We start from the raw sequence: 25,905 nt of genomic DNA on the forward strand, positions 1-25,905 counted from the left end.
GCAGGGAGCAGAGCAGCAGTACCAAGGAGCTTTTTTTTCCTCTTAGCTAAGTAGTTTGTCTTTCAGGTAGCATATAAATGTCTAATAAAACTTTTGAATTAAAAGTGCTGCATAAATTGGCTCTGCTCTGCTAATTCAGTGGTGAGTGGCATTCTCCTGTTCTTACACAGAGGAGCAAGTGGATTTTATGGAAGCATTGAGATTTATCTGAATGATCCCGTTGCAGTAGTGATTAAAATATTTTTTGTTGGGCACTGTACAGCACCTAAGAGATCCTTTTCTGGGAAGTGACTCCATAATCTGAAAATAAACTCAGTATATAGGTTGAAAATATGAACCCAGTATTTTGTTAAACAACAAAGCAAACACATTTTTGAAGGTATAAAAAACTGAGTCTGTTTCTCACTAATTAGTATCTTCTTTAAGGAGAAAGTACTATCTGAGTATTAAATTAAAGAATATGAGATAGCGAGGTTTTGGCCAGTGTAAAGAAATCTTCCTAGATCGAAGCATGAGTAATGTACAAACCTGTACAAACTGGCATTTTGGATGAGATGAGGTTATAAGAATTATTAACATTTGTAAGAACCTGGGTTTTTATAGGTTATGGTGTTTATATTTATCTGACAGATAAACCAAACTGAATCTGAATGGGGAAGAGGGCACATTGTTTGTGTGTATATGACAGTTGTACCACCTCGTATTTAAATACTGTATGACAGCACTTGTACATTTGATATATGAGAGACATTAACATTATTCAGATGACTGCTCAGCACTGCTCAACAGAGAGGAGAAATGTTTTAAACAGATCTCTACTGTTTTCTTATAAGCCATGCAGATATCATTGCCATCTCTATGATGAGAAATAAAAAGGAGCCAGAGAACAATCTTATTTACTGGAACCAAATAATCCACACTGCTTACGCCAGTACCAGCTACCCCTTTGTTTTATTTTACCTCACTTTTATTAGTTCTACCCAAGTAATGCCTGAATGTAATTTGGAAATAGTTCTCTCTTTGCCGCTGAATGTGCTAGTTTGGTCTGCTGTTCCTGGGTCAAGCATTTGATATCATCCCAACCCTTTTTTTTTTTTTTCAGCTTCTACTACATTTCTGTATGACACACCCAGAGCAGAAAAGTGTGTTTTGGATTCACCAATATAGAACTGCAACACAGCTCTCACACTATTTCAGATATTTCAAATGTGAAAAATTCACATAAAACAATAAATGTATCCTTAGTGTCTGTAGACACCACATGGGTCTTTAAAAGATCCAGGTCCAGCTGTTAAGTAGCACAGAAGCTTTCTGCTCTACGTGGGCCTGTAAGAAAGGGGCAACAAACATTTTAGTGGGGTCTGTTGTGGTAGAAATAAGGGCAATGGTTTTAAACTGAAGGAGGTTTGATTTAGACCACATATAATGAAGAAGTCTTTTATAGTGAGGGTGGTGAGATGCTGGAACAGGTTTCCCAGGAAAGTGGTAGATGACCCAGCCCTGGAAATATTCAAAATCTGGTTGGGTTGGGGCTCTGAGCAACCTGATCTAGTTGAAGATGTCCCTGCTCATTGCACGGGAATTTGCACTAGGTGGCCTTTAAAGGTCTCTTCCAACCCAAACTTTTCTATAATTCTATGTACTTAACCATTCCATTTGGCCTCTGGGCTAGAAATTGGTGCCTGATTTGCTCATATATTATTTTCTTATGTAGTGATAAAGATATTTTGTGGGTTTTTAATTAAAACTAAACTATCCATCTCCAAATCTCCAAATCTCTGTAAGTCAGGGCTAAGAAAAAATTTTAAAAATTAAAAAAAAAAAATCAATTCTCATTCTGTTGATCCTGAAATTTCCATTTCAAATCAGGTAATTACCAGGGACTTATATGAAATTTTGGGTACTCTTTGAAGCTCTCCATATGTACTGCTAACATGCATACTATATCTTGTCTTCAGCTGTTGCAGGGCAAATCATTTCCAAAATATGACAAATGGGATCTTCAACAAACAGGCAGTGGTGGAGGTGTAGATGAACAAATCAGTGGTGATTGTGATGATGAAGATGGTTGTGGAGGATCTGGAAGTGGAGAATTCAAAAGAGTCCTGAAAATTACAGACCGTAAGTCCATGATTCTGTTTCTTTCATGCATTTAAAGAGTGAATTGGTATGTGTTCCTCTAATTCATGCCACTGTATTGTCTCAGAAAATATGTGAAAAGTTGCCTGTGTAGTGCTCCAAGATTTACAGGAATAGGCCTACAATTATAGGATTTCTGTGAGTGCAGTATCAATGAGTATTAGTTTTATCATAACACATCTTAAAATACACTTGGCACAATATAGACTTACTGGAGTATTTTAGTCAAATAGTTGTAGTAAGTGGCATGTCCCTCTGAGTTATCACATTAACATAAGAGATTTGGCAGTTAAAAAGAGAAACTGAACTAATTTTTGATAGAACTGTGGCAAACCATGAGGTTTAGGGCAGGTAGCTGCATTTCATGGAAAACTATTGGAATCAATGTTCTAAAGCACTCAACAATAAAGCCACTGTTGTTTCTTATACAACATCTTATATCTTTCCACTTTTCTTACAGTCTTGTTTTTGTGTAGTTTGGGGTCTTATTTGGTTGCATTGTATTTTTGTTTTGTTTATTCTCTGAAACACATTTGTAATAATTTTCATTAAAAATCCTGTGGCTATGCCCTTGATAGGCATAGAACTCTAACTATAGGCAAAGTAAGTTACTACTGCTCTGAATCAGGAAATTTTTCAGCATGACTAATTTCTTTTCTTATTTCTCTTAGAGTTTAGAAATATAGGCAGAGATGGTGGAAATAGATGACTTTTTTTCATCTACACTCCATTTCTCCATTTTGATTTTTTTTCTGCATTTTGCATTATCTATGTTCACTGAATTTGAGGATGTTGCATGTTTTCAGGCTTAGATGTGAACCCCAGGTCCTTTTTGACAGTAACCCCAGGTCCTTTTTGATGTGAACCCCAGGTCCTTCTTGACAGTAAAGAGGCAAGTCAAATTGTAGAGACTGTAGAGAACATGCAGTTTCCCATTTCTTTTTGAACTGCTGGAAAAATGTGACAGAACATTCTGGGGCATGTCTTAACAATTCAGTTTGGAATCAGCCTAAGATCCTCTTGCACTGACACTTAGTCTATACATTTTCAAGTCCTACTAGAAATCTAGATGGGATTTTGAGCAATATCCAAAAAGTTCGGACACTTACTTCCTTAGAGTGCCCTTGGAGGTTTAACTTTAAGGAAAGAAGTTAGGAGTTCAAATATTTAAAACCAGATGTTCTTTGTAATACTATACATATCTTATATCTATTTGATAATGACACACTGTGGTATTGAAGTACTGTAAAATAGTCTTAGAATGTGACTACAGCTATTAAGAAAATATTAAATGACAAAAGAATTTCAAGAACAGTATATTTCATTTCACTCTCTTCTACTGCATTAAATTTTCTTAATATTGATATCTTTAGTGCAATCTTTTCAAAATGTCAAAATTATAATTAGCCTTCATATCCTCTTTATCCTACATCTTCTAAATTGCCAGAATTATAAGCTGTGTGCTAGGAATAGTGAAATTTACATGAATTCTGTTTCATTTGAACATTTTCTAAGATATTATAGAACAAAAATATGAATCCATAATTTTTGATATTTTGACTTGTGCATAAATCTTGAGCTACTAGTAACTTCCATGAGCTGTTGTGATTTCATGGACTTATGCTGGCATGCATTCCCTTTTTGGAATTAAACTTAAAAGTTGTCTTTAATGTGTACCAAAAAGAGTCCTACTTTGTTCTGAGGCATCAGATATGGGCTGTCCAACAGAACAGTTAAAACATTCAATTTTGTAGAATTTTATTACAATATAGATCAAGATTTTTTTTTTCAGAAATCACTTGTGTCTTTAAGTATATGTTAAAGTGTATGTTTAAGATAAATGAAACAGGTGCTTGAAAAATTATTCTATTGCATCACTGATATATGAGTAGGACTTTGGGAATTTAAAGTTAGATTTTAAAGTGGAAACCAATACATTTTAGTAAGAAAACAAAATTATCTTCTCAAGATTTAAAATTTTATGGGAGGAACTAAAGTTGAAAAAAATATAAACACAATAAGAATTTAGGCTTATATTTTTAACATCTATACATATACTTATGTTGAAAAAAATGTACATATGTACATATGTACTTATCTGCATATACTTATATTGAAAAAAATATAAACATAATAAGAATTAAGGCTTATATTTTTAACATCTATGCATATACAACATATATAGTTTTGTGTAATTTCCTTAGCTTTTGGTGACTGGTATCAATTAAAAGCAAAGTAAGATTTTAAACCCATTGTTTTTAAACAGAAGAGATAGATTCACTGTGATGATATTGCTTACAGCTGCTTAAAAAGTATGTCTGAATTTCAGGCAAGCCTACAAGTTGACCACAGTAATTTTGATCCTCAGCACTACTTTCTCTACAGAGTCATAAAGTTAGTATTATTTTTCCTTATCAAAAAACTTCCTGCATTCTTTTACTTCTGGACAACTTTTCTTTCTCTCATAACCAGCCAGGAAAGAAAGGGGATTGCTATTTTTTTTTCCATAGTTGAGTCTAGAAGTCCTAGCCATAGCCCAGGCTCTCTTTTTGGTAGCTTTTGCAGACATTTTCACCAAGGAGATAATCCTGTGTGCAAAAAATCAATGATCTTAATAAGCTATTAAAGTATGATACAGAACCAGCCACTTTTATTACATTGCTGTGTATAAAAATTAAGACACGTCCACCTTTTTTTTTGATGCCATGTCATTGCCTTTTGGATGTGTGCCTGATACTCAAACCCAGAAAGAACAGAGAGGAAGGGAAGGGATATACTTTTGCCAAACAAACTTGTACCAATTTTATGTGTACATGTAGCTTGTGAAGTGGAAGATTACCTGTTTCCACATTCAGTGTTAGAGATGTAAGAATTTATTTCATTTGGTGCTGAAGACTGACAAATGTGTGGTGACAGCCTTTGGGCTTTAGAAGGCCAGTGAAGAGATCTGGTATTTGTAATATAGAAGTGATAGCCTTGCATTACAAAAATGTTTAAAATGCGTTATATTTTGAAAAAATATAGTTTTAAAAAAAAATCTAGTTTTTCAAAATCTAGATTTCAAACAGCCCAATCATTAAATTATATTTAATGCTTCAAAGTGCTACAATTGTGCTGACTGGTTTGCTCTTTCAAAAGTACTTTTAAAATACGGTAAATCGTGCAGCTATTTGAAGAAATGGTACTAGAAAGGACAGTGTACTTTAAATGTATAAAATAAACAGTAGTATAAAGTCTTGACACTTCATTTGCTAGTTTTATTCTCCTCTAACCTGGGAGCTCCCACAGGACTATTTCATGCGTCACAATGAATTACCTCTTTGAAACCCCCTGCGGAACACAGCAGTAATAACAACAAATACTTATCACCTACATATTGATTTGTATCTGTTTTCAAATAGCTCTGTGAGGAGGCCAATCCCAATATCACTCCACTGAGGTTCTCAATACCATCTATCAAAATTCTCATAATACTTCTAGCAAGACCACCGATTCACTGGAAAGTGCTCTACCACTTGTCTGTCTTTGCTCATTTTAACATGCAACACACATGCTTCTGTACTGCAGCCAGAGCTCTCCTAGTGATCTCCCTGATCTCAGGGCTCAAATATGCAGAAATATCGAGGATGTCTTTGTGCTTAAGATACATATGGGCAAACCTTGTCTCCCACTTTTTTTTCTTTTTTAATTTCACCTGATATTCATCCTCTTTGAAGAAAGAAATCTCCTAAATGTTTTATTTCTCAGGCTTCTTAACCTGTGGATTATTTTTTTTTTTTGTTCAAATCATGCTGGAGAGGTAAAATGCCTTGGAAAAGGCTTTATGTTGTGATCTCTATATAAATAAACCAGTCTATGTCTCTTGCCTGACATTATATTGCATTCTCAAGTCTCCAATGTCCTTTCTCCTCTTTCTCTTCCTTCACCCACTTCACTATAGTTGCTTTTCTCATTGTTAAATCTGATTCTGGTGGCACATTCTGGGATCAAAACTACTTAAAGCTGGCAATAAAATCTCCATTATGATGTTTGCCATCTGTTAAATTCTTTTTAACTCTCATCTACATTCTGTTACCTCAGTAAAGTAAGACATCCCTTATGTCTGAGTAGGATTTCAGGTTTTATTTACACACAAGAGTATTCTTCCTAATTCCTAAATGTTAATGTGAGGTGTTATTCAGGTGTCTTTGGAAGGGCTACATGAGTTCACTGTTCATAGTTCACTCAGTTCAGAACATCTCAATTCTATTAAAAATGAATAAGAAAAAAAAAGTTCTTGCTGTGAATGCCACATTTGGTCTAAATATTGCAATAATAAATTTTAACAATAACATTCTCATAGGCTATTGTTAATTGAGAGGCTGGGGGATCTCACCCTTCCTTTTCACATAAAGACTATCATAATCTGAGCTCTTTTCTCTCATAGCTCTTGTCTTTTGTGGAGCTGAAAATCTTTTGAAGAGAAAGATTTATTGCAGTTAGTACAGTCCCATGAAAAATTTGCATTTCCAGAATTAGTAAATACTAAGCAAGAAGATGCATATTGTCAACACATATGAAGTTCAAAGATTTTTCCGTGTGCATGATCAAGTGTTGGTACAAAAATACGTGATGATATAAATTATTGAAGCATAAACAAAGACAAAGGATGAACAAGTTCCAAAGATTTCCACCAAAAAAAAATTCTCAAAACCACTTTTGAGTTCTTAAGCATAGACCTTCACCAGCCAGTGAAGTTTGAACAGGTGAAGTTGCCAGATGTATAACAACATGAAGCACTGTGGTGGGTTGGCAGGTGCCAAGTGCCACCAAACTGCACAGCATTGTGGAGGCTGCTATGGGAAAATGAACTCCAGCTCAGCCAGAACCAACACAAGCAGTGAGAGAAAAACCAAAAGGATTCCACTTAAAATGCCTTTGAAAAACTGAGAAAAGTTACAATACAACTTTCTTATGCAATATTTTGCAAAAAGGTGTGGCCTGCATAATGATACTATGCATTTGAAAAGGACAATATTTCAATTTTTGATTGTTTTCTATTTAAAGAGTATCATTTCTCTCTCAGCACGTTGTCTCATGAGTCAACATTTGTACTTTTTGAGTGATTCATTTAACCTGAGTAATGGATTGAAACTGTACTGTCAGGATGGACTGTTAATTCAAAAACAAATAAAGGGAAGGGTTATGTAAAATTTGCTGAGGGAATTTACACAGAGACAGAAATTAAGTCAAATAACATAAAAATTCATATCTTGCAGCAGTGTATTTTTTTGTCTTGTATTAATATGTTACATTGACATGAAGATTTTTATGACAGCACCTATAACACACAAACAAAGCAGCACTATTGCTCTTTAATGAGCACACTCACTGGTCCAAAACAGCACATCAGAGCAGTGCAATTATTGCAAAAAACCTGCATTAATAACATGGGGTTATATTTTGCTGGGTTTTCCTTATAATAATACCACTAATTCTGAAGTTACCAGAAATCTGGAGTCTTTTACTACATGTGTTATTTCATTGAACAAATGTATAAATATTTATTATGTAAAAATGTACAAATGTATAAATATTTTCACTCGCAGTTACCAGTAAAGAAACAAACTTCTGGGTAAGTGCTAATGTTTATTGCTTTCTAATCCATTCTATAATATTTCCTGATGAAAACTAATAAGATAATAGGTGTCATAGCTACTTATCAGGATTAAGAATGTCCTAAATGCTTTTTTATTTCCAAAGCAGTAGAATCAAAGTAGCCGGTGCCACTCTTACAAAAGTGCTACTGTACAGCACCTGCCTGTTCAACAAATTCTGGTTTATTACTTATTACTAGTTTTTAAAAACTTCCAAAATCCACTTCCTGCCTACTGCTTTATGCTTCCCAAACTTGAGGACAGAAGATATACTCCAGCATGTCCTTCTCTGCTCTGGATTCTCCTGTGAAGAGAGGGAAAAAAAGGACAAAAAATATATTTAAAATACTATATTTATATATAAAGATTATAACTTTTCAAGAGCTCCTTTTTGGAAATATCAGGGAAATAAAGAATATGCTATTGTGTGGTCAAGGTATCATGCAGGTTGTGTATCATCTGAACTGGTATGCTATACATCAGAATAAAGTTGATATCTTGGTGGAGATAGACACTTTATGTGGTAATGGATTAATAAAAGAGTAATTTATCAGCCTGGAGAACACTAAGGCTCCAATGAACTCCTCTGTGTGGATTTATGCATTTTCTTCTCACTTTTCACCAGCGTGGACATCCTTCAGGCTATTTTCTTGGATAGAGAGAGGGGGAAAAGCCCCAAATTCTTGTGATCAGTTTTCCAGATATGTAAACACTTCAAAGCTTTCAATCAACAAGTTACATACTTTGTAAGTAACTTGATTGAAGAATTAATACACCATTTCCTTATTTCACCTAAATTTTATGCCAAAAAGCACAGAAGCAATTACAGAGGTAAAGAAAGCCAAGTACAGATACAGTCTTTGCTTAAATTGACCTGACAGTGAATGTCAAGTTTCCTACTGTGGACTACAAGATTTAATTCTGAATGGTACTGTTAAGAAAGGTGGAAAGTAAAAACACCTTCTGTGTGGAAGTTTTTGCCCTACATGAGGCAAGGCTGTATTCCCTTTCAAAATGGGGTGGATTGTTTTGTGAGTTCCCTCATTTCCTACTCCTCCTCTACAAGGATCTTTCGGACATATCTCAAACACAAATCGCCAGCTAGAAATAAAATTTTGAGATGGGCAATACAAACAGACCTTTTATTGATAGGTTTGTAAGGTTAAAAAAAGCTGACATTGAATTCTTTAAAATGCATCAAGAACAATCACTGAATGCCACTTCTTCTAGCTAAGCAAGAAATGGTTAACCATATCCATTCCACAAACACAGAATAAAATGGGACTATAAATGCAAATGGTTTATGTGATACCATAGAATTTGTGTTATTTACTAATCCAGTCCCCTGAAATGAGCCAGTGGCAAACCATTTAAGGCTAATCCTTAAAAAAGCAGCATGCTATCCAAAGTACATTGTTTCCCACCTTTACCTACTGTAAGTGTCTCTCTGGGGCAAAGATTTAGTCATTTGGATAGAGTAGGAGATAATAATCAGGCTAAGTTTCTACAGCTATGGTTAAAGCCATTCAGCTGGCAGATAGTCTAAAATCAGAATGACCACTTCACCAATGTCTGACCCGAACTTGGATTTTTTTTCCTAAAAAAACTTCTAAAATTTTATGATTCATCCTGTTAACAGAAAAGAACTTTGAGAATTTCATCAAGGGAACAACTTTAAAAAAAATAAGTGTACCATTTTTTTTTTCATACTAGACAATAAAATTCCTTATCTATTCTATATTAGGTTACAGTCTATTTATTTTTGCATGTGCATCTGATATATGCAAAATCAAGTCAAAATACACTGCAATTTATGCAAAGTATGGTTAATTATAAAATAATAAGGCCAATTTGTTAGGTTTGAAATTAGTTCTGATTGACTTTATTCTGAGTAGGCATAATTTCACTGACTTCATATGAGTTTGTATTTTCCAGAGAGACCACATAATAAGTTTAGATGGAGTTAAAAATTTCTAATTGTATTTTTAAAGACATTACCTTCTAATAATACCACTACTTCTGAAGTTAGCAGAAATGTGGAGCCTTTTAATGCATGTAACATTTAATTGAACCAATTTCACTATTAGATCTTAATAATTTCTGATTAGTCATTGATTATAATTCAATAAATAAATAAATATTCATTATTTGTTAATGTGTTCTTTGAAATGTTTCATAATAATGTATGAAGGATATAAAGAGAAAAATTTTTTATAACTCTTGATCCCTGTATTCTAACCACCTTTACTGTTTTATCAAATACTTCCATTAATTCAGTGGATGAGAATTTATAATCTTTTCCTTTATGCAAAAAAAAATGAGCAGGTGTTTTGCTGCAAAAATACATTCCTTTTAATTAATTGTATTTTAAATCAATCCCTTTCTCTAAATAGTAATGTCTAATCCTCAAAGATGTGAGAGTTTTTACTTCAACTACACCCTCAATAGTCAATGCATTTTTAAAGAACAGACCTTCTGAATAGTCACTTTCATCTCCACATCCTTATGACTGATTTCACTGCACCTAGAAGATGTTTCTATAAGAAATCCTTCGTAATTTTGAAGTGTTCTTTCTAAATCTGTCCATGTTTTAATTTTTTTTGGCAGAAGTAGGGGAAGAGCAGCATCTTGCTCTTGATGTTCCATTTCTCATAATATCTGTGACAGCTTTTCCTATCCACTATGGATGATTCTTTTACTCTTCCAGTTTACTTCTACTCTACTGACTAAAAGCCTCAAAATGAGTTGCCCTTTTTTTTTTCTTTTTGTAGAAATTAACTGGTTTTATTTATTTGAGTAAGAGAATATATAAAGCTAATCTCTGTAGTTTGAAACTATTATCATATTCTAGTAACGATTCCTTTAAATGATCAGATTAACTACTTCAAGTTTACAGTAAAAATGCTACCTGTTACCATCCAAAATCTAAACATGAATATTGGAGGCAGCTATAGCCTACGGTGTATTTCATTTTTTTCCTTAGTATGCAATCCTACTTTAATAATGACAGATACATAGACAGGATTTTTTGTCATGAGCTAAAAAAATTAGACTTCTTTTATAATCACTGTAAAGAAATTAACAGATATCACTGAAAATGAGTAAGCACATGAGGGCACAATTCATTAGGCCTACATTAAGCATGTCTGTTAAGATGAGAATTGTGCCCTACAATCCTTATTTCACTCAACTGACTGTAAAAGGACAAGCTTCAGTACCTTAAGTACAGATATCTCAAGTTAGAAAATGCCTTCCCAAAGTTAGGTTCTTTTGCATTCACTCTGGTTCTGATTCAATATTGATTTTTATTTTTAGATAAGGGTTAAATATCTTTAAATGTACTTCACAGTCTTATTGTCAGCATCACTAATGACTTCTTGCAATAAAAAATAGAGGGGTACTTGTGAATATAACTAATACGATCTGCAAAATGGAATTCATGTTGTCTCAAAGCTCTAGTTTGCTGGGAGAAGAAATCATTCCTGTTCTCCATCATCTGTGATGTAGAAAATGGCTAGTGGTGAAAAAACAATTGGGAATGTCTGTAAATCCCATGGTGTGTTTTGTTATCAAACTGTCTTGGTATCTTTTTTACCTCTTTCTCCTTTTAGATTTTGAACACACAAGTAAATGTAAAAATACAACACAAAACTTACATAGCCATTACATAAATAAGAAATTACTTCACTGAATCAAAAAGGAATTGTAAAACCCTTTTAAAATCTACTTATGAAAGAATCTGTCCTTTTTCAAAGTTGTGAATGATTTCAGACTGATATCTTTCTATTTCTAAACAGACTGTAACCATGATAAATGTCACACTTGGATTTACTCAAAGGTGATTTATAGTCAAAGGTAGCTCTTCAGCCTGTCATGCATCTCCAGGCTTTATTATATTCTTTTAGAAAATCAAAGTGTGTGTGATCTCCTGATAGTTCCCTTTGCAACCTGTGCAGAGACTTAAATTAGATTTGTTTCATATTTGTGTCTTCCACTATTAATGATTATAACTCCAATGCCTTGACTAATCTACTTCTCAGTAATTCATGCTCAAACCATTTGCTAACTTTTAAATAAAAGAGAATAAATTAATTTTTGTTTGCTACAGAAACTTAGCACTGTCTTTTTTTTTCCCAACAAACAATGTAAGAGAGATACAAGCCTAAGAAAGATTTAGATCTTAAGATCTGCAAAACTTGTGTGAACATATACATGTATACATATACACACACATATAAATCATCAGAAGTTCCCTAAAAAAGAGTGAAACTATTCAAAATACTCAGTTGTGACCTGTATTCTGTAAAATGTATCTGGAGGACAGCAAGTGGACTTTTCTTTTTGTTTTGTTCTTTTGAAGGGAAGCGGTGAGGTAAAATTCCAGTCCTGTTCAGGATTGTGATGTCTCATTTCTACAAGTAGTCTGATAATAGGCACTAGTACTGATATTAAGTTTCCAGAATTAAATGTATGGAAAAGGTTTTTGCAAGGCTGTGTGGAAAAGATTTTGCAAGGCAAAACACTATAGCAGATACCTAATTGGAGAGGTGGGACTCTGTTGCTTAGACAGGCTGTCATTTCAGCAGATCATTTCAGGAGTCCATTTCTGTATGTCATCACTGGTTTATTTTGACTGTATGAACTCTTATTCCAGTCCCTATGGCAGAAGCTAGCTCAGATTGATTACTCTAGATACCTACATTTAGATAATTTAAACTGGACATAAATTCCAGTTGTAGGGTTTTCACAGGCTGGCTAACAAGAACAACTTTCCCAGATATTGGCCAGTAGCAGTAAGGTTAGACATGCTTAACTTTAGTTATTTTCCCTATTTAGAGCCCCATTAAGCAGACACTTCCCAAGGCCAGTAAATGTGCTTAAGGAAGGGAAAAATCTCCTGCTTCATTGTGATATGCTGAAAGAGAAGGTTACACCACAGCTCAATAGCCACAGACTTCATCAAAGCATCCTTTGTGGAACCATGTAGTAACTAGCATTTTTTATGTCAAGCCCATTACATCTCTGAAACATGGATCTTTTCTCCCATTTCAATTCCTTTCTCAAGTTCATGCTGCCTGCAGTCATCCCCAGGTAAATGCGTTTACAGCACAAACTGAATTCAGGGCCTCCTGAGTAGCTGCTACGTTTCTCATACAGGCATAAGATTTGGGCTTGTTATAAATATGGAGAGACCATACGGAAAGATAGGTCAGATTTCTAGAAAGGACAGGAAACCCCTATTTTTATTTTATTATCACTAATGCCCTATGGACATAGTTCAATCAATGTCATTTTAATTCAGGGCCAAAATGTCTGAGACCCAGCCTGGAGAAGCAAAAATGTAGCCTTGAGAACAGGGATAAGATGAAATAAAATGTCTAAGAATAAGAAAATACCAAAGAAGATTTTTGGGGAAAATGTTTGATTGAGACGTCTGAATGAGAACAAGTCTGAATAGAGGAGGATGTAAGAGAGAAATGCAGAAAGGTGCTTGTACACTACATTTACCATGTCTCTTCCACCATTTTTCATTTTTTTCCCCAGTGTTCACAGTCTAAAGTAGAAATGCTCATATATGTAAGTCTGCATCTCTGAGGCTAAAGAGTAAATCCTGTGATCAGCTTTGGGATGTGAGAAACACGGTTTATGGCACTTGCACAGCTGATAGTGATGTAGAAAGTATAATATTCTTAAGAGAATCTTATGGATTGTAACAGTGACATTTGCAAAATATGTCAGTTGCTAGAGTGGAGACAGCTAGCTGTTAAAAAAAACCTATTTCTGAAATGTCAGGGAGGAAAACCAGAATGTGGGAGTTGTTCTAAAAGGAAGTAGCTACATATGAACTAAATAGCTGCAAAATAATGATTTACTACATATTGTGTTGTTGCCTTACATATATAAACACAGTCATTAGGGAAAAAAAAGGAACTATTAAGTATTTCCTAATAAAATTGTTCATTAAAATGTTATAGACAAAAATATTGATCATATGTTATGACTTGCAGAAGACCTTGGGATTTATTAAAACATTTATTGTTTGTTAAGGGTTTGCTACATAAAAGGGCACATCAGGTATTTTGTTTTTCAACAACTGAAAATGCCTACTCATTTATTTAAATGAACTGAATGATAATAAGGAACTTGAATAAGTTTGTTTCCAGGTTACAATTTGCTTCTCTCTGGTAGTTCCAAGACTTAGACACATAAGACACCCATACACACTTCAAATACAGGCAAACTAAGAGTATGGACTATCATTTGCGAATTAATTTAGCTGAGAAGGTGGTCTGTGCTGCCCACCTTGCCCATCCTCTGGAGATATAACTCTTCTAGCCACTATAGCTGAACCACAAATGACGCTCTTTAATACAGACTAAAACTTCAAACAAACTGAATGTGCTTCTGCTATATATTAATATAGATGTGCAGGGTTGATTTGGTTGATTTCCAGATAGCTACTCAGCTGTTCTCTAACTCCCTGTCCTCAACAAATGATAAAAAAAAATAGTGTGATAAGACAAAATCTTTCTTGTGTCAGGATAAAATCAGAAAGATCACTTACCAATTAACATTCCAAAAATAAAAAGACTCAACTGGAAGAAAGTTAATTTCTTGCCAATTAAAATAGAGTCAGATGGTAAAAACCAAAGAGCTTCACCCCCATCACCCACTTCTTTTCAAACTATGTTACTGCTTAATTCCCAGCTCCTTTGCCTCCTTCTGACACTGGGTGTTGCAGGGGTGACAACAAAAAGGGATTGATTGCAGCCTGTTCATAACAGCTCCTTTCTGCTGCCTTTTCTCCTCACATTTTCTTCCCTATGCTGCCGGGAGATGGAATGTAAGAAAATAAAGATAGTGCAGAAGGTAGAATCACCCCTGAGGAGTTGCAGCTGTACTAATTACCAAAGATTAAGAAGAGGCCTGCCCATAACAGGCCACAGCTGTGTCCAGTGAGGATGAGTGTTAAAAAAGAGTGGGTTAGGTGGTTGAGGAGCAGTACAGAGTTTTTTGGCTGTGCTGTGAAGAAGAAGTAGTCAGTGCTGTGAGGAGCTACCCATGAGACAACACTGAGAAGGTATGGGAGCTTTGCAATAAGATGACAACACTGTGCCAGTATGGGTCCTCTCCAAAAGCTGCAGCTTCCTTCAGGTCACATTGACTGCTCCAACACAAAGTCCTCCTCAGGCTGCAGTGTGGTAACCATCTTCTCTCTAGGTGCTGCAGGGGAGTCTCTGCTGTGGCGCCTGAAGCACCTCTTCCCTCTCCTTCTCTCACCTTGGCATTCAGAAGGTTGTTTCTCTTAGTTTCTCTCACTTCCACCATGTTCACCTCCTCCTTCTCAGTAATAAGCAGAATTTTGCCCTTTTTAAAATACGTTTTCCCTGTGCACCACAGTCCTGACTGGTGGGGCTAAGCTGTGCCCTGGATGGATCTGCAGAATCCTGCTGCAAATGCTTGTGTCAGGCATAAGGCATCCCAGTCTCTCCTCACAGATGCCACCCCTACTGCCAGCACTGGGGCACACGCATCTTGTCATTATATTACAAGAGTTCTATTGTCATTGTATTGCAAAGGTTTCATATTGCTAGAGTTTCATACCTCCTTGATGTTTCTCATGGGCAGCTCCTCTAGGCACTGACTCTTCCTTCTTCTTGTAATAGTCAACTGACTCCAGCTACCCCCAACCAACCAACCCACTCTTCTATAACACTCTTCTTATTATTGGCTACAGCTGTGGCCTGTTAAAATCAGGCCTGTTCCTAATCTTTAATAATTAACCCAGCTGCAACTCTTTAGGGGGTAAGATTACTTTCTATACTACCTTTATTTACTTATATTCTATCCCCCTATACACACACCCAGTGCAACTGCAGGCTGGGCACTGGTGTGTCAGATAACGCAGGGAGCCCTGTATTTACCAAGAGGGAATCACCTTTGGAAGTAGGGCCAATGGGACAGGCTGTGGTCAATCACTGGCTGTGGTCACGAGCCATGAGCTCTCTAGCCAGTCCTGTGGACTCAGCTGAGAGCTGCACACAACTGCAGTGGTTTGGCCTGTCAAGGGGCAAGATCTGTTATTTTTTCTAAGTTACCAAGTATTTGCTCGTAGATCTGCTTATGCACACTGAGGACTTCAGCTGCTCGTGCTCCTGTACCAAGTATTTTGATAGAGTCAGGATTAGGTCTTTTGAGACAGTCACTAACTACCAAAATCCCAGTAGCTTTCCATTGTGAAAAATGGCCCTGTGATTGATAACCTGATACTGGTGTTAACAACTTCCACAAAGAAGGGAAAAATTCAACAGAGAGTAGAAAAAACATAACTTCTCATGACCTGTGTTCAGAACTTGTGTGACCTTCAGGCTCTTATGAGTAGACTGAGGAAGTTGCTGCTTCTGCTTCTCAAGATTCACTTCTTATTTGAATGCACTTAGCAAGACATGTGATGCATAATGACATAGAATATATCACAGAAAAGGAAAATATAATATATAATTAAAGAGATTCTGATTAAAAGCTGTGAACTCAGTAACATTTTTATGAAGTTATAAAGTAGTTTTCTAGTAAAATTTCAGTTCATTAACAACTCTCATCATCCCCAAATCCATAAACATTAATTTATTTTACTGTATAGCAATTTCAAAGAAATGTAAGTCATAAAATGTAAAAGAAAGTGTTTAGCTATGGATTCAAAAAGAGAACCATCAGATTTTATTTCTCTTCTAGTTAGTGCTATCTATTGCCTTTTTTCTTCCTTTTTTATTGCTCCTTCCTTTTTTCTAATTAACTACCATTTGTCATTTTATGTCAACTGACATAATTATAAGTCATTATGTAGGATACTAATAGCCTTAGGAACAGTTGACTCACACATAAACTCTGTGTCCAAACGGCCACTTAGCAAGGAAGTGGATTTTAATTTCTCACCATTCATTACTATTTCAATTGCTCTAAACAGAATAATTGAAGAACAGCAGGTGCTTTTCATTTCAGTTCTTCAGTCTTGTTTCTTAACTTACCTTTTTAAATAGCAGTGTTCTTTCACAGCAAGAAGGCAATTAATTCTTCTGTATGCCAGAAGATGCCACTGTAGCACTCGCTTACAAACAGTAAAGACTGATGACAGGGGAGAAGAACATGAATATTATCAGATACAGCATCTGATTGATTGCACCTGAGAAGGTATTACTGTGAGTATCCTAAAAGTACAGGGTCTTAATCTGCTGAGAGAATGAGATTCTGCAATATTTATTTATTTTAAAAAATAAATAAAAACAACTACAGATTGGGAATTAAAGGAAATAGTTATTTTATGGCATAATTTCATAAACTGCAATCCTAGTCCTGTATTTGCTGCCTTGGCTATTTATGTGTTGCAGCAGCATACCAAACACTAATAGGAGTACATGTTCTTTCTCCAAAGGATTTTTCTAGGAAGGATTTTCCTGCTGTTTAATATAACATATAAATCACTTTGAAAAAATAGTGTTCTTAGGTTGCTATTTCATTTTCTTCTGTATCCAGTTAATCGCAGAGAGGTTTGAGATCATCTGTCTATTCAGTGTCATGGAACTATTTTTTTTCCCTTTTTTTTTTTATACTTTAAAAATTCTCAGAGTGGGCAGTCCATCACTAGCTTTAGAAACTAGGTTTTCCCCTAGGTGATAAAGAAACAGGGCAGCTAGAAAATATTTCCCCAAAAGGTCTACCTAAAAGGATGCTTTATTTTATTTTGATTTATTTATCTTTTAGGAACAATTTAAACATTTTACCTTTTGAAAGCTGTACTACTTGCTGGTGACAGAGGAGAAGAGGAAGGAAGGCTACTGTGCAACGCTATGATGGTCAAAAAAGGTTCAAATTGATAATCTATAACAAATTACAATAGGAAGAAGCACTTTAAAAGCACTTCCTTTGAACAAGCTCTCTATTAATTAATTGTTTGTCCTCAGGGTGCCTACATAAGAAAGCAAGCAAAGTGTGTGCGCACTTAAGTTTTCCAGTGGGACACTGCAATCCACTGTCAAATGTGAGTGTCATCAAATGAACAATCAGAATGCTGCTGTGGAATTCAGTTATGCAGGTTTTTCTGCCACAAAAGGTGGAAAAATTACTCACAAGCACTGCACAATGCAAATTTTATGCCATGTATTATCAATATTCTCTTTTTTCAGTTAATATTTAAAGACCTCATGTCTTGAGATCAAGCAGGTCTCTCATCCAGAACTTAGGATTTTTCAATTCTAGTGACTGGCCACTAGAGAGGTGTTACCTCATTTACTATAAGTCTTTCAACCTGACCACAGTCACAATGCTGGACATTTTATTCATAAAAATGCTGTGAGAGATAGTATCAAAAGCTTTTCTAAAATCCCAAACACCCATGTTTAATGACTTCCTTTTTTCCACTGGTCAGAAGTGGTTTGTTTTCACATCCAGCACATCTATTCAGCCTGTTCAGTGCACTCAGTAGCTCCTCGTTAGAAATCATCTCTTTAGTGAACCAACAGAATTTGTTATCAGAATTCATCAGTTTCCATACAGACTAAAAGCCTGATCTCTGTGCTGTGTCTTTGAAAGGCGCATTGAGCTCCACCAGGTGGTGGGGAAATTTGGGATGTCTTTTACACTGAAGTTTATGCTTTCTCACCTATCTTCATGAAACACTAGCTGATCATTCTGTCCTTTCAAAATTCTGGAGAAATATGTAGGGAGGAATGGGAAAGGATATTTAGTCAAGTGACAGATTATTGAAGAGTCGATTACTATGAGGAAAAACAGCAACTCACATACCTGCCTATTGTAATTTTTGATTAAACATCTATCAAAAGTTTTTGCTGAAAAAATCAAATGACTTGAATACAACCTATGAAATTGGTCTAATAACAGAAAATGGTCCTAGGCACTGAACATAAGAGTTCTTACTGGACCCACCAATAAAATGTTATATAGTAATTACACTTTGAGACTTTTTGTTTTGCTTAGTATCATTGTAAAACTTTCTTCATTACCTCTCCATAGCAACTCATCTTTGCATCTTTTTGTTTTGTGAATACTAAAATACACCCTAAAGTTGAGTACTTATATTTTTAACTTATAGTTGTATACTTAAAAGGTGAAAGTGCATGTTCAATGCATCAGCAGAGTGCATTTTTGGCAAAGGTAAAGTACATAAAATGTGTATCCCATCTGTTACAAATGTATGGTATTTTCACCAGTAATTACAACAATTTTATCTGGGAAATAGAATTTATTCTACCCTAAATACAGCTAAAAATAACTGTGAATAAAGGCATATTTGGAATTAAATAGAACCCACATAAAACCTAATTTTGATATTTTGATTTTAGCAAAAACTAACTCAATTTCTACCACAGTCCCTGGGTTTCATGTTTACTGATGTTCACATGCATTATTCAGAGGCACCAAATATTAGGTGAGAGACAAAGCACAGTGTGGCTGAGGCATTTAGTATGCAATAGAGAATTTTTTTTTGATGACTCATAGGTAGGGCCAGGGATATAGGCAGTGAATATTATATTAGTGTGCTCATCAGTGTTGCAGCAACAAACTGCTTATTCCTGTTTTGATGCATTGAATTCATCTTTATCTTTAGAAAAGTATGATGGATCCAAAATAATTTGTGATGAAGCATTAGTCACAGCTGTGCCCACATCTCTTTTTTGGAAAACATCACTGATAAATATTATTATAAAATGTTGAAAGTAATTAAAATTACAGACTTTGATGGACCACTTCTAAATATTCCTTTTTATGAAATAATCTAAATTTCACTATGTAGTGAGTTGACTGTGTCTGGATGCCATGTGCCCACCAAAGTCATTCTACTATTTCTCTCCTTATCAGAATAGGAGAGAGAAAATAAAAGGAAAGTCTTGTAGGGTGAGATAAGGACAGGGACAGGTCACTCACTGATTACCATCAGGGGCAAAATGGACTTGACTTGGAGATACTATTAAAATTTAATACCAATGAAATCAGAATAGGGTCAGAAGAAATGAACCCAACCTTTAAAACACCAACCCCCGCCGCCACTCCTCCCTTATGCCTGGGCTCAACTTCATTCCTTATTTTCTCTACCTCTCCTTTCCCCAGCAATGCAGGGGGACCAGGAATGGAGGTTGTGATCAATTCAGCACATGTCCCTGCCACTGCTCACAGACTTCCCCTGCTGCCTTCCATGCATGGGTCTCTTCCATGGGCTGTATTCCTTCAGGAGCAGACTGCTCCATCCAGCATGGATCCCCCAGGGGATCACAAGTCCTGCCAGTAAACCTTCTCCAAATGGGCTCCTTTCTCCGTGGGGCCACAGGTCCTGCCAGGACATCACCTCCTTTAGGTATCTGTTGTTATATATATATATATCTATATATCTATATATCTATCTATATATATATATATATATATCTGCTATTATATCTATCTGTTGTTTATATATATATATATATATATATATATATATATATATATATATATATATATATATATATATATATATATATATATATATATCTGCTGTTCCACCATGGACTCCAGAGGCTGCAGGGGCACAGCCTGGCTCACAGGGTCTGCACTGTGGGGTGCAGCAGGGGAATTTCTGCTCCAGCACATAGAGCACATCCTGCCCACCCTTCTGCCCTGAACTTGGTGTCTGCAGGGCTGTTCCTCTCAGATATTCTCCCTCTTCTCTCTGGCTGCTATTGCAGTGGGGTTTTCTCACCCTTTTTAAATTACATTTTCCCAGTTCCCTGTCACTGATGGGCTCTGCCTTGGAACCAGCTCACCTTATCCCTGTCAGACAGTGGGGGAAGCTTCTGGCAGCTTCTTACAGTAACCACCCCTGTAGGCCCCCTACTGCCAAACCCCGGTGATGAAAATTCAACATATACTAATATTTTATTAAAATATAACAGAAATAAGAAAGTAAGAGAACATGAATGTACTTTTAGTTAAATTTTGTTGTGTGTTTGGGAGCTGATTTTGATAATAAGCTAAACTGGTAGTTTTCATACAGGACTGAAGTATGGTCATATAGCATATTTTATTAAGGTTGTGTGAGGCAATATCTCATGGCATCATGTGTTGAAGGATGCTGCTTTTTCAGACTGTGATCTTTCTCTCTTTTTTTTTTTTTTGGCTGTTTGTTTTAAAAAGTTCAATATTTACCAAGAATACCTTTTCCCCTAGATTTTTTTTTGCATTGAAAGAAATCCTGTAAGTGCATTCTTAGGTTGTATATAGCTTTTTAATCCAGTAATTAAGTCAATATTTAAAACTGTAAATATCAATTATTTGAATGAATATTATATTTAGCATACTGCCAATTAGGTTATGTAATAGTCAATTTTGAGAATGGCTGTTCTCATATTAAAAGATTAAAGAAAATAGTTTCTCTAATTATCTCTTCTTGCATGAATTATGAATCTTTGATCACAGAAAACTTTCAGTCATTAACATGTTAATTTTCCTTATATTATCTGCGATTCATTTCTTCTGTGATCTAGGTATTTAGTGAGTCTTTCTTCAGGTTTGTGTACACTTTCACAAGGAATAGAAACTGACACTGACATAACCTCTTTTGTTTTTAATTTATGGAAGTACATCTCATTATTTTCCTGAGTACAGTAAGAAGCAAATAGCAGATTTGTTTGTTTTGTCTGTAATTCAGAATATCTGTCTTGAAGGTGCTCTGTCCCTTGGTTCTTTTTTCTGAAGTATATTAGCTGTACCATATCCTTTGCTTTCCTACTATCTTCTCTGGCTGTTCCTGGCACAGAAAATTTCCATTTCACCCATATATCTGAAGCCAACTACTAGCTCTCCTTTGGTCTGGGCATAATCTCTGTGCTGTCATGTTATGCACAAGTAATCCCTCATGCTGCTTTAACAAGGTTTCACTGAATATACATTGCAAAAATTAACATCTCAAAAATTGGATTTTGAATAGGTTAGAATTTCCTCTTAAATATTTTAATGCATTTTGTTTCCTTTTATTCTACTTTTATTGTCATAATAATTTAAAATTTTCAAATTTCTTTCACAACAATAAGCAATGCTAAAAATATATTAAAGGCCATCTTTCTGTAACCCCATGACTCATGAAGCTATGCCTTTTACAAGTGCAGCAAATATCCAGAAGCTGATCATTTGAGACAGCTGACATAACTTCAGCTGCCTTAATCCTTTCAACAGACTTTGGGAGCAGAGAGAAATACAGCCGTTGTCATAGCCCTTACTTTATCTATTCCTATTCTCAAGTTTACCTTTAGAATTAGTAAAGGTAAGGACAAGAAAGGAGGAAGGGAATATTACATACTGTGATATTACCATGCATTCATATGTGGGCAAGAACCCCCATTCCCAAGCCATCTCCAGCTTCAGTAAATATTGGTCTAAAAAGTTGTTATATTGATCATATTGTTGAATTCAGTGAATATAGAACACATATCTGCTCTCTTCCTTCTCTTAACCTGTATTAACAAAAAACCAGTTTTTTGCCAAGTAGTTTAAGAACTGAAGAAACAGCTAATGGATTTCTGCTCCTGTTTTCATACTTTTCTGAGGCAATGAAGAATGAAAAATACTCAGAGATTAGAGACTGGTTTGTAAAAATGATCAGATCTTGTATTTTTCTTTTATGCATAGCGCATTTAGGTGAGCCATACAGTACGTAGAATGAAAATTGTTGGCTTGTTTGATCTGAGTACCCTTTCCTTTGCAAAAAGCAATCCAATTATTTTTTTAACACATTTAATATCAAATATTGATTCCTCCATGAAATGAATTTCAACTACCAGACTCTTATTCTTTAATTATGAGGACCAGTAAAAAAAAAGAAAAATCAATAAACTACTAAAGATTTAATTGAATCAACTATATTGAAATTATTTTATTCTTTACACTGAAATTAATGTCCTATTTATAGTAGTGGTTTTGCAGCTTATATGCAATAGCATACATTGGCTAACAACATACATCCTTTTTACTTTGTACAGCTTAGTTAAACACACAGCATGATGCCTTATAATAAAAGTAAGACAATGCCTTTTTCACATGAATTAGAGCCACACTGAACAGGAATTTATTTTTTAAGAGAAGGCAGTCAAAGACTGAAAACAAGAGTGGCCTTTTCTGTATTTTAAAATTATGTGAATCAGCTAAGGCCATATGTTGTCTGATGTAACTACATAAGAGAAAAATGATGAAAAAAATAGATAATAGATTATTCTCTTTTACTAGCTGATTGAAAGGAAAGCTAATTATGCTTTTAGCTTCTACTCAGGTTCCTGTATCACAGTTGTCATCACAGGGCCAACAATAGTCTTAAGGAACATGGCATAGTCTGTCAGATCATGTTTGCTTTTCCTTTCTCTCCCCATGGATGAGCAATGTGTGTACACCAGAATTTTTAATTCTCTGCAAACCAAGGTCAAAGAATTGTCTCACATCTGAAGTGTGAGAAGCTGTGCTTCTGATGCCCTTTATCCAGCTTGGCTAAGGACGCCAGTATGACTGATGCTACTGAAGGGCCAGGCTAGAACTGCCTATTTTCTTCTAACAGCTCTCCCCTGCACAGAATTAAACAAGTTATCTGTTGTGCTGTTTTGGGCTGGGATAGAATCAATTTTCTTCATAGTCCTTTATAAGGTGCTGTGTTTTGGATTTGTGACCAAGCCTACATTAATAACACAGCAATGTACTAGCTATCAAGTGTCAAGGCCGTTCCTGCTTTTCACAGTGTCCAATCACCCTGGGGGCTGAGGAGCCACAGCTGGAACAGCTGCAACCAGGTGACCAAATATCCCACACCCTTCTGGTGCCATGCTGAGCAATGAAAGCTGGGGAGGGGGGAAGAAGCAGGAAGTGGGGGTGACTTTCAGAGTGATGTTGTTTGTCTTCACACTGTTGCATGGAATCCTGCTTTCCTGGAGACGGCTGAACACCTGCCTGCTCATGGGAAGCGATGAAGGAGCTCCTTGTTTTGTTTGCATTTGCGCATGGCTTTCACTCCTTCTATTAAACTGTTTTTATCTTAATCCACGAGTTTTCTCGCTTATACCCTTCTGATTCACTCTGTTCTCCCACTGGGGGGGGGTGAACTAGGATCTGTGTGGGGCTGTGTCTGCTGGCCAGGGTTAGACCACACGCCTTCAAAAAATGTTGTCTATTTACTCCATAAACATCTTAGCTTATTTTCCACAGCTCTTTACTATATATATATATACTTTTTTTTAATTTAAAAGCTTGAAGAGTGATAGGAATGAATACAGGGATTGTAACTTTGTTCTGTGTCATTATTAAGGAGACCTTTTCAATGGTATTGTGCTTAGTGCAGTTTTCTCAGTTGAAAATAAAATTATACTTGTCCACAATGTATGTGTGCAGGGCTTAAAATAGAAAAGTTTGAGGAATACTAAACCTGCTATCCTTCACCTCTTCACATTACTCTCTAAAGTTCAGTTTAACAGTTTAACATCAAAAGAGAAGATACCAATATACTTTTAAACTCCTGCATAGCAGAAAAGTGATTAGAGAAAAAAACTACATTCAGATGAGGTCATTAGAAATGAGAATAGGAAAAATGGATATGAGAAAGTACTATGGCCACACTAAGTTATTTCAGAGAAATGATTGTTCCTGCCAGTGAGTTTCCTATCTAAGACCAAATGCAACCAAATCTCCCAAATGCAGTGTGGTATGACTTTGTCTGGCATACATCATTAAAGAAATACAGTCTTGAATAATATATTTTACATTTATTTTTATCTTTTCTGATAAGATCTGTAGAGATTTTCAGATCTTCCCTTCCAAAGTGTTAACATTCATTCCCTACAAAATTAGGAGCTGATCTTTCCTTGGTGAATAATTGAAATAAAATGTTTACAAAGGAAAATGTAGAAACAGAAGATGTCAAATTACTAAGCGGTGGATTTTTTTAAAACTAGATCAGCATACACCTTTTCTTTTAGTGACATTTATAAGCCATAATTGGGTTTGGAGCTTGACATATTATCACTTCACATCTGAGTCTTAGCAGGTATTTTTTAGAGTAGGCTGTAAGCCCTTCCCAGGTACAAGGCAGTATAAATTGTTTTGAACTTGGACTAATTTCAGAAACATCCTTCCTCTGGCACATCATCTTTTATAAGTTTAGAAGAAATCTTCCAGGTGGATCTACTACCAATAAGGAATAGTTCCAAAGAAGAGAAATTCTGACCTTTTAGGAGGAATCCTTGCTTTTTCTTGAGAAAGCAATAACTTTTCATTTTCTGGCCTCTAAGCCTTTCCTGTTTTATTTGCTGTTTTATTTGTTTGGGCTCTTTCTGTCCATTTATGTAACACAGAATGTGCAACAACTCACTCGTACAAGTGCTTCAATGTTGTGAAAAGCATTCCAGTCTGAATACAGGCTTTTTCTCCTAGTAAATCACTTTATGGATCTCACCATCCCACCTGTAATTCCAATATCAATATTGGTTCTTCAGAGACTAATTTGCATGCACACATGAATACATCCAAAATAGAAATTAAATAATGTACTTACTTCTTTGTTACCCCTTTTGTTTATTTCAACTACAGTAAAACAGTGGCAACGCTGTACTCCATTGGTATTAAATCACATTTCCTGCATTAAACTTCTATAAATCACCAAATGCTTCAAAATTTTCCATTGCTTGTCTTACTTTGTCTTATCCTTAATGAATAGCTGTCTGTTTTCCAGGTTGTTACTCCTATATCTTCCTTTTCTGTAGATTCCAGATTACTCTTTAAAAAAAAGCCCTTATTCTTAAGCCCAATTGAAAGACTTCTTCTGAATCTGTTCCCATTTGTTTTATCTTGGGTTCATGGTGACTGTTGTGCCTTTGGTATTCTGACATTTTTATTTTGCTAAAGTGTGTTGGTTTGGAGAATCATAGGAAGGAAGTAAGCCTTTAGTAATTAATCAAAACTAACATCTAAAGGAATAGAATCACTGCTAAAAAACACCTTGTCTTCAAATGTATGTGATTAGATAAATGTTATCTATTTTTATAAATCTTAAAGGCACATATGGTGAACTTCAGTAACAGTATTTTACTTCTGTAATTTCTGAAAGTTAACA

General features: G+C 35.4%; 1 protein-coding gene across 2 annotated transcripts in view; it reads left to right on the forward strand.

The window, feature by feature from the left end:
* GPC5 (glypican 5) overlaps positions 1 to 25,905 on the forward strand; it is a 602,713-nt gene that overhangs the window by 315,991 nt on the left and 260,817 nt on the right. For both annotated transcript variants that reach the window (XM_066545102.1, XM_066545103.1), the window contains one exon: positions 1,959 to 2,121. In XM_066545102.1, the coding sequence (XP_066401199.1) occupies positions 1,959 to 2,121 (163 nt within the window). The remainder of the gene's footprint in view (positions 1 to 1,958; positions 2,122 to 25,905) is intronic.

Source organism: Molothrus aeneus, chromosome 2 (genome assembly GCF_037042795.1).
Source record: "Molothrus aeneus isolate 106 chromosome 2, BPBGC_Maene_1.0, whole genome shotgun sequence".
Taxonomy (NCBI): domain Eukaryota; kingdom Metazoa; phylum Chordata; class Aves; order Passeriformes; family Icteridae; genus Molothrus; species Molothrus aeneus.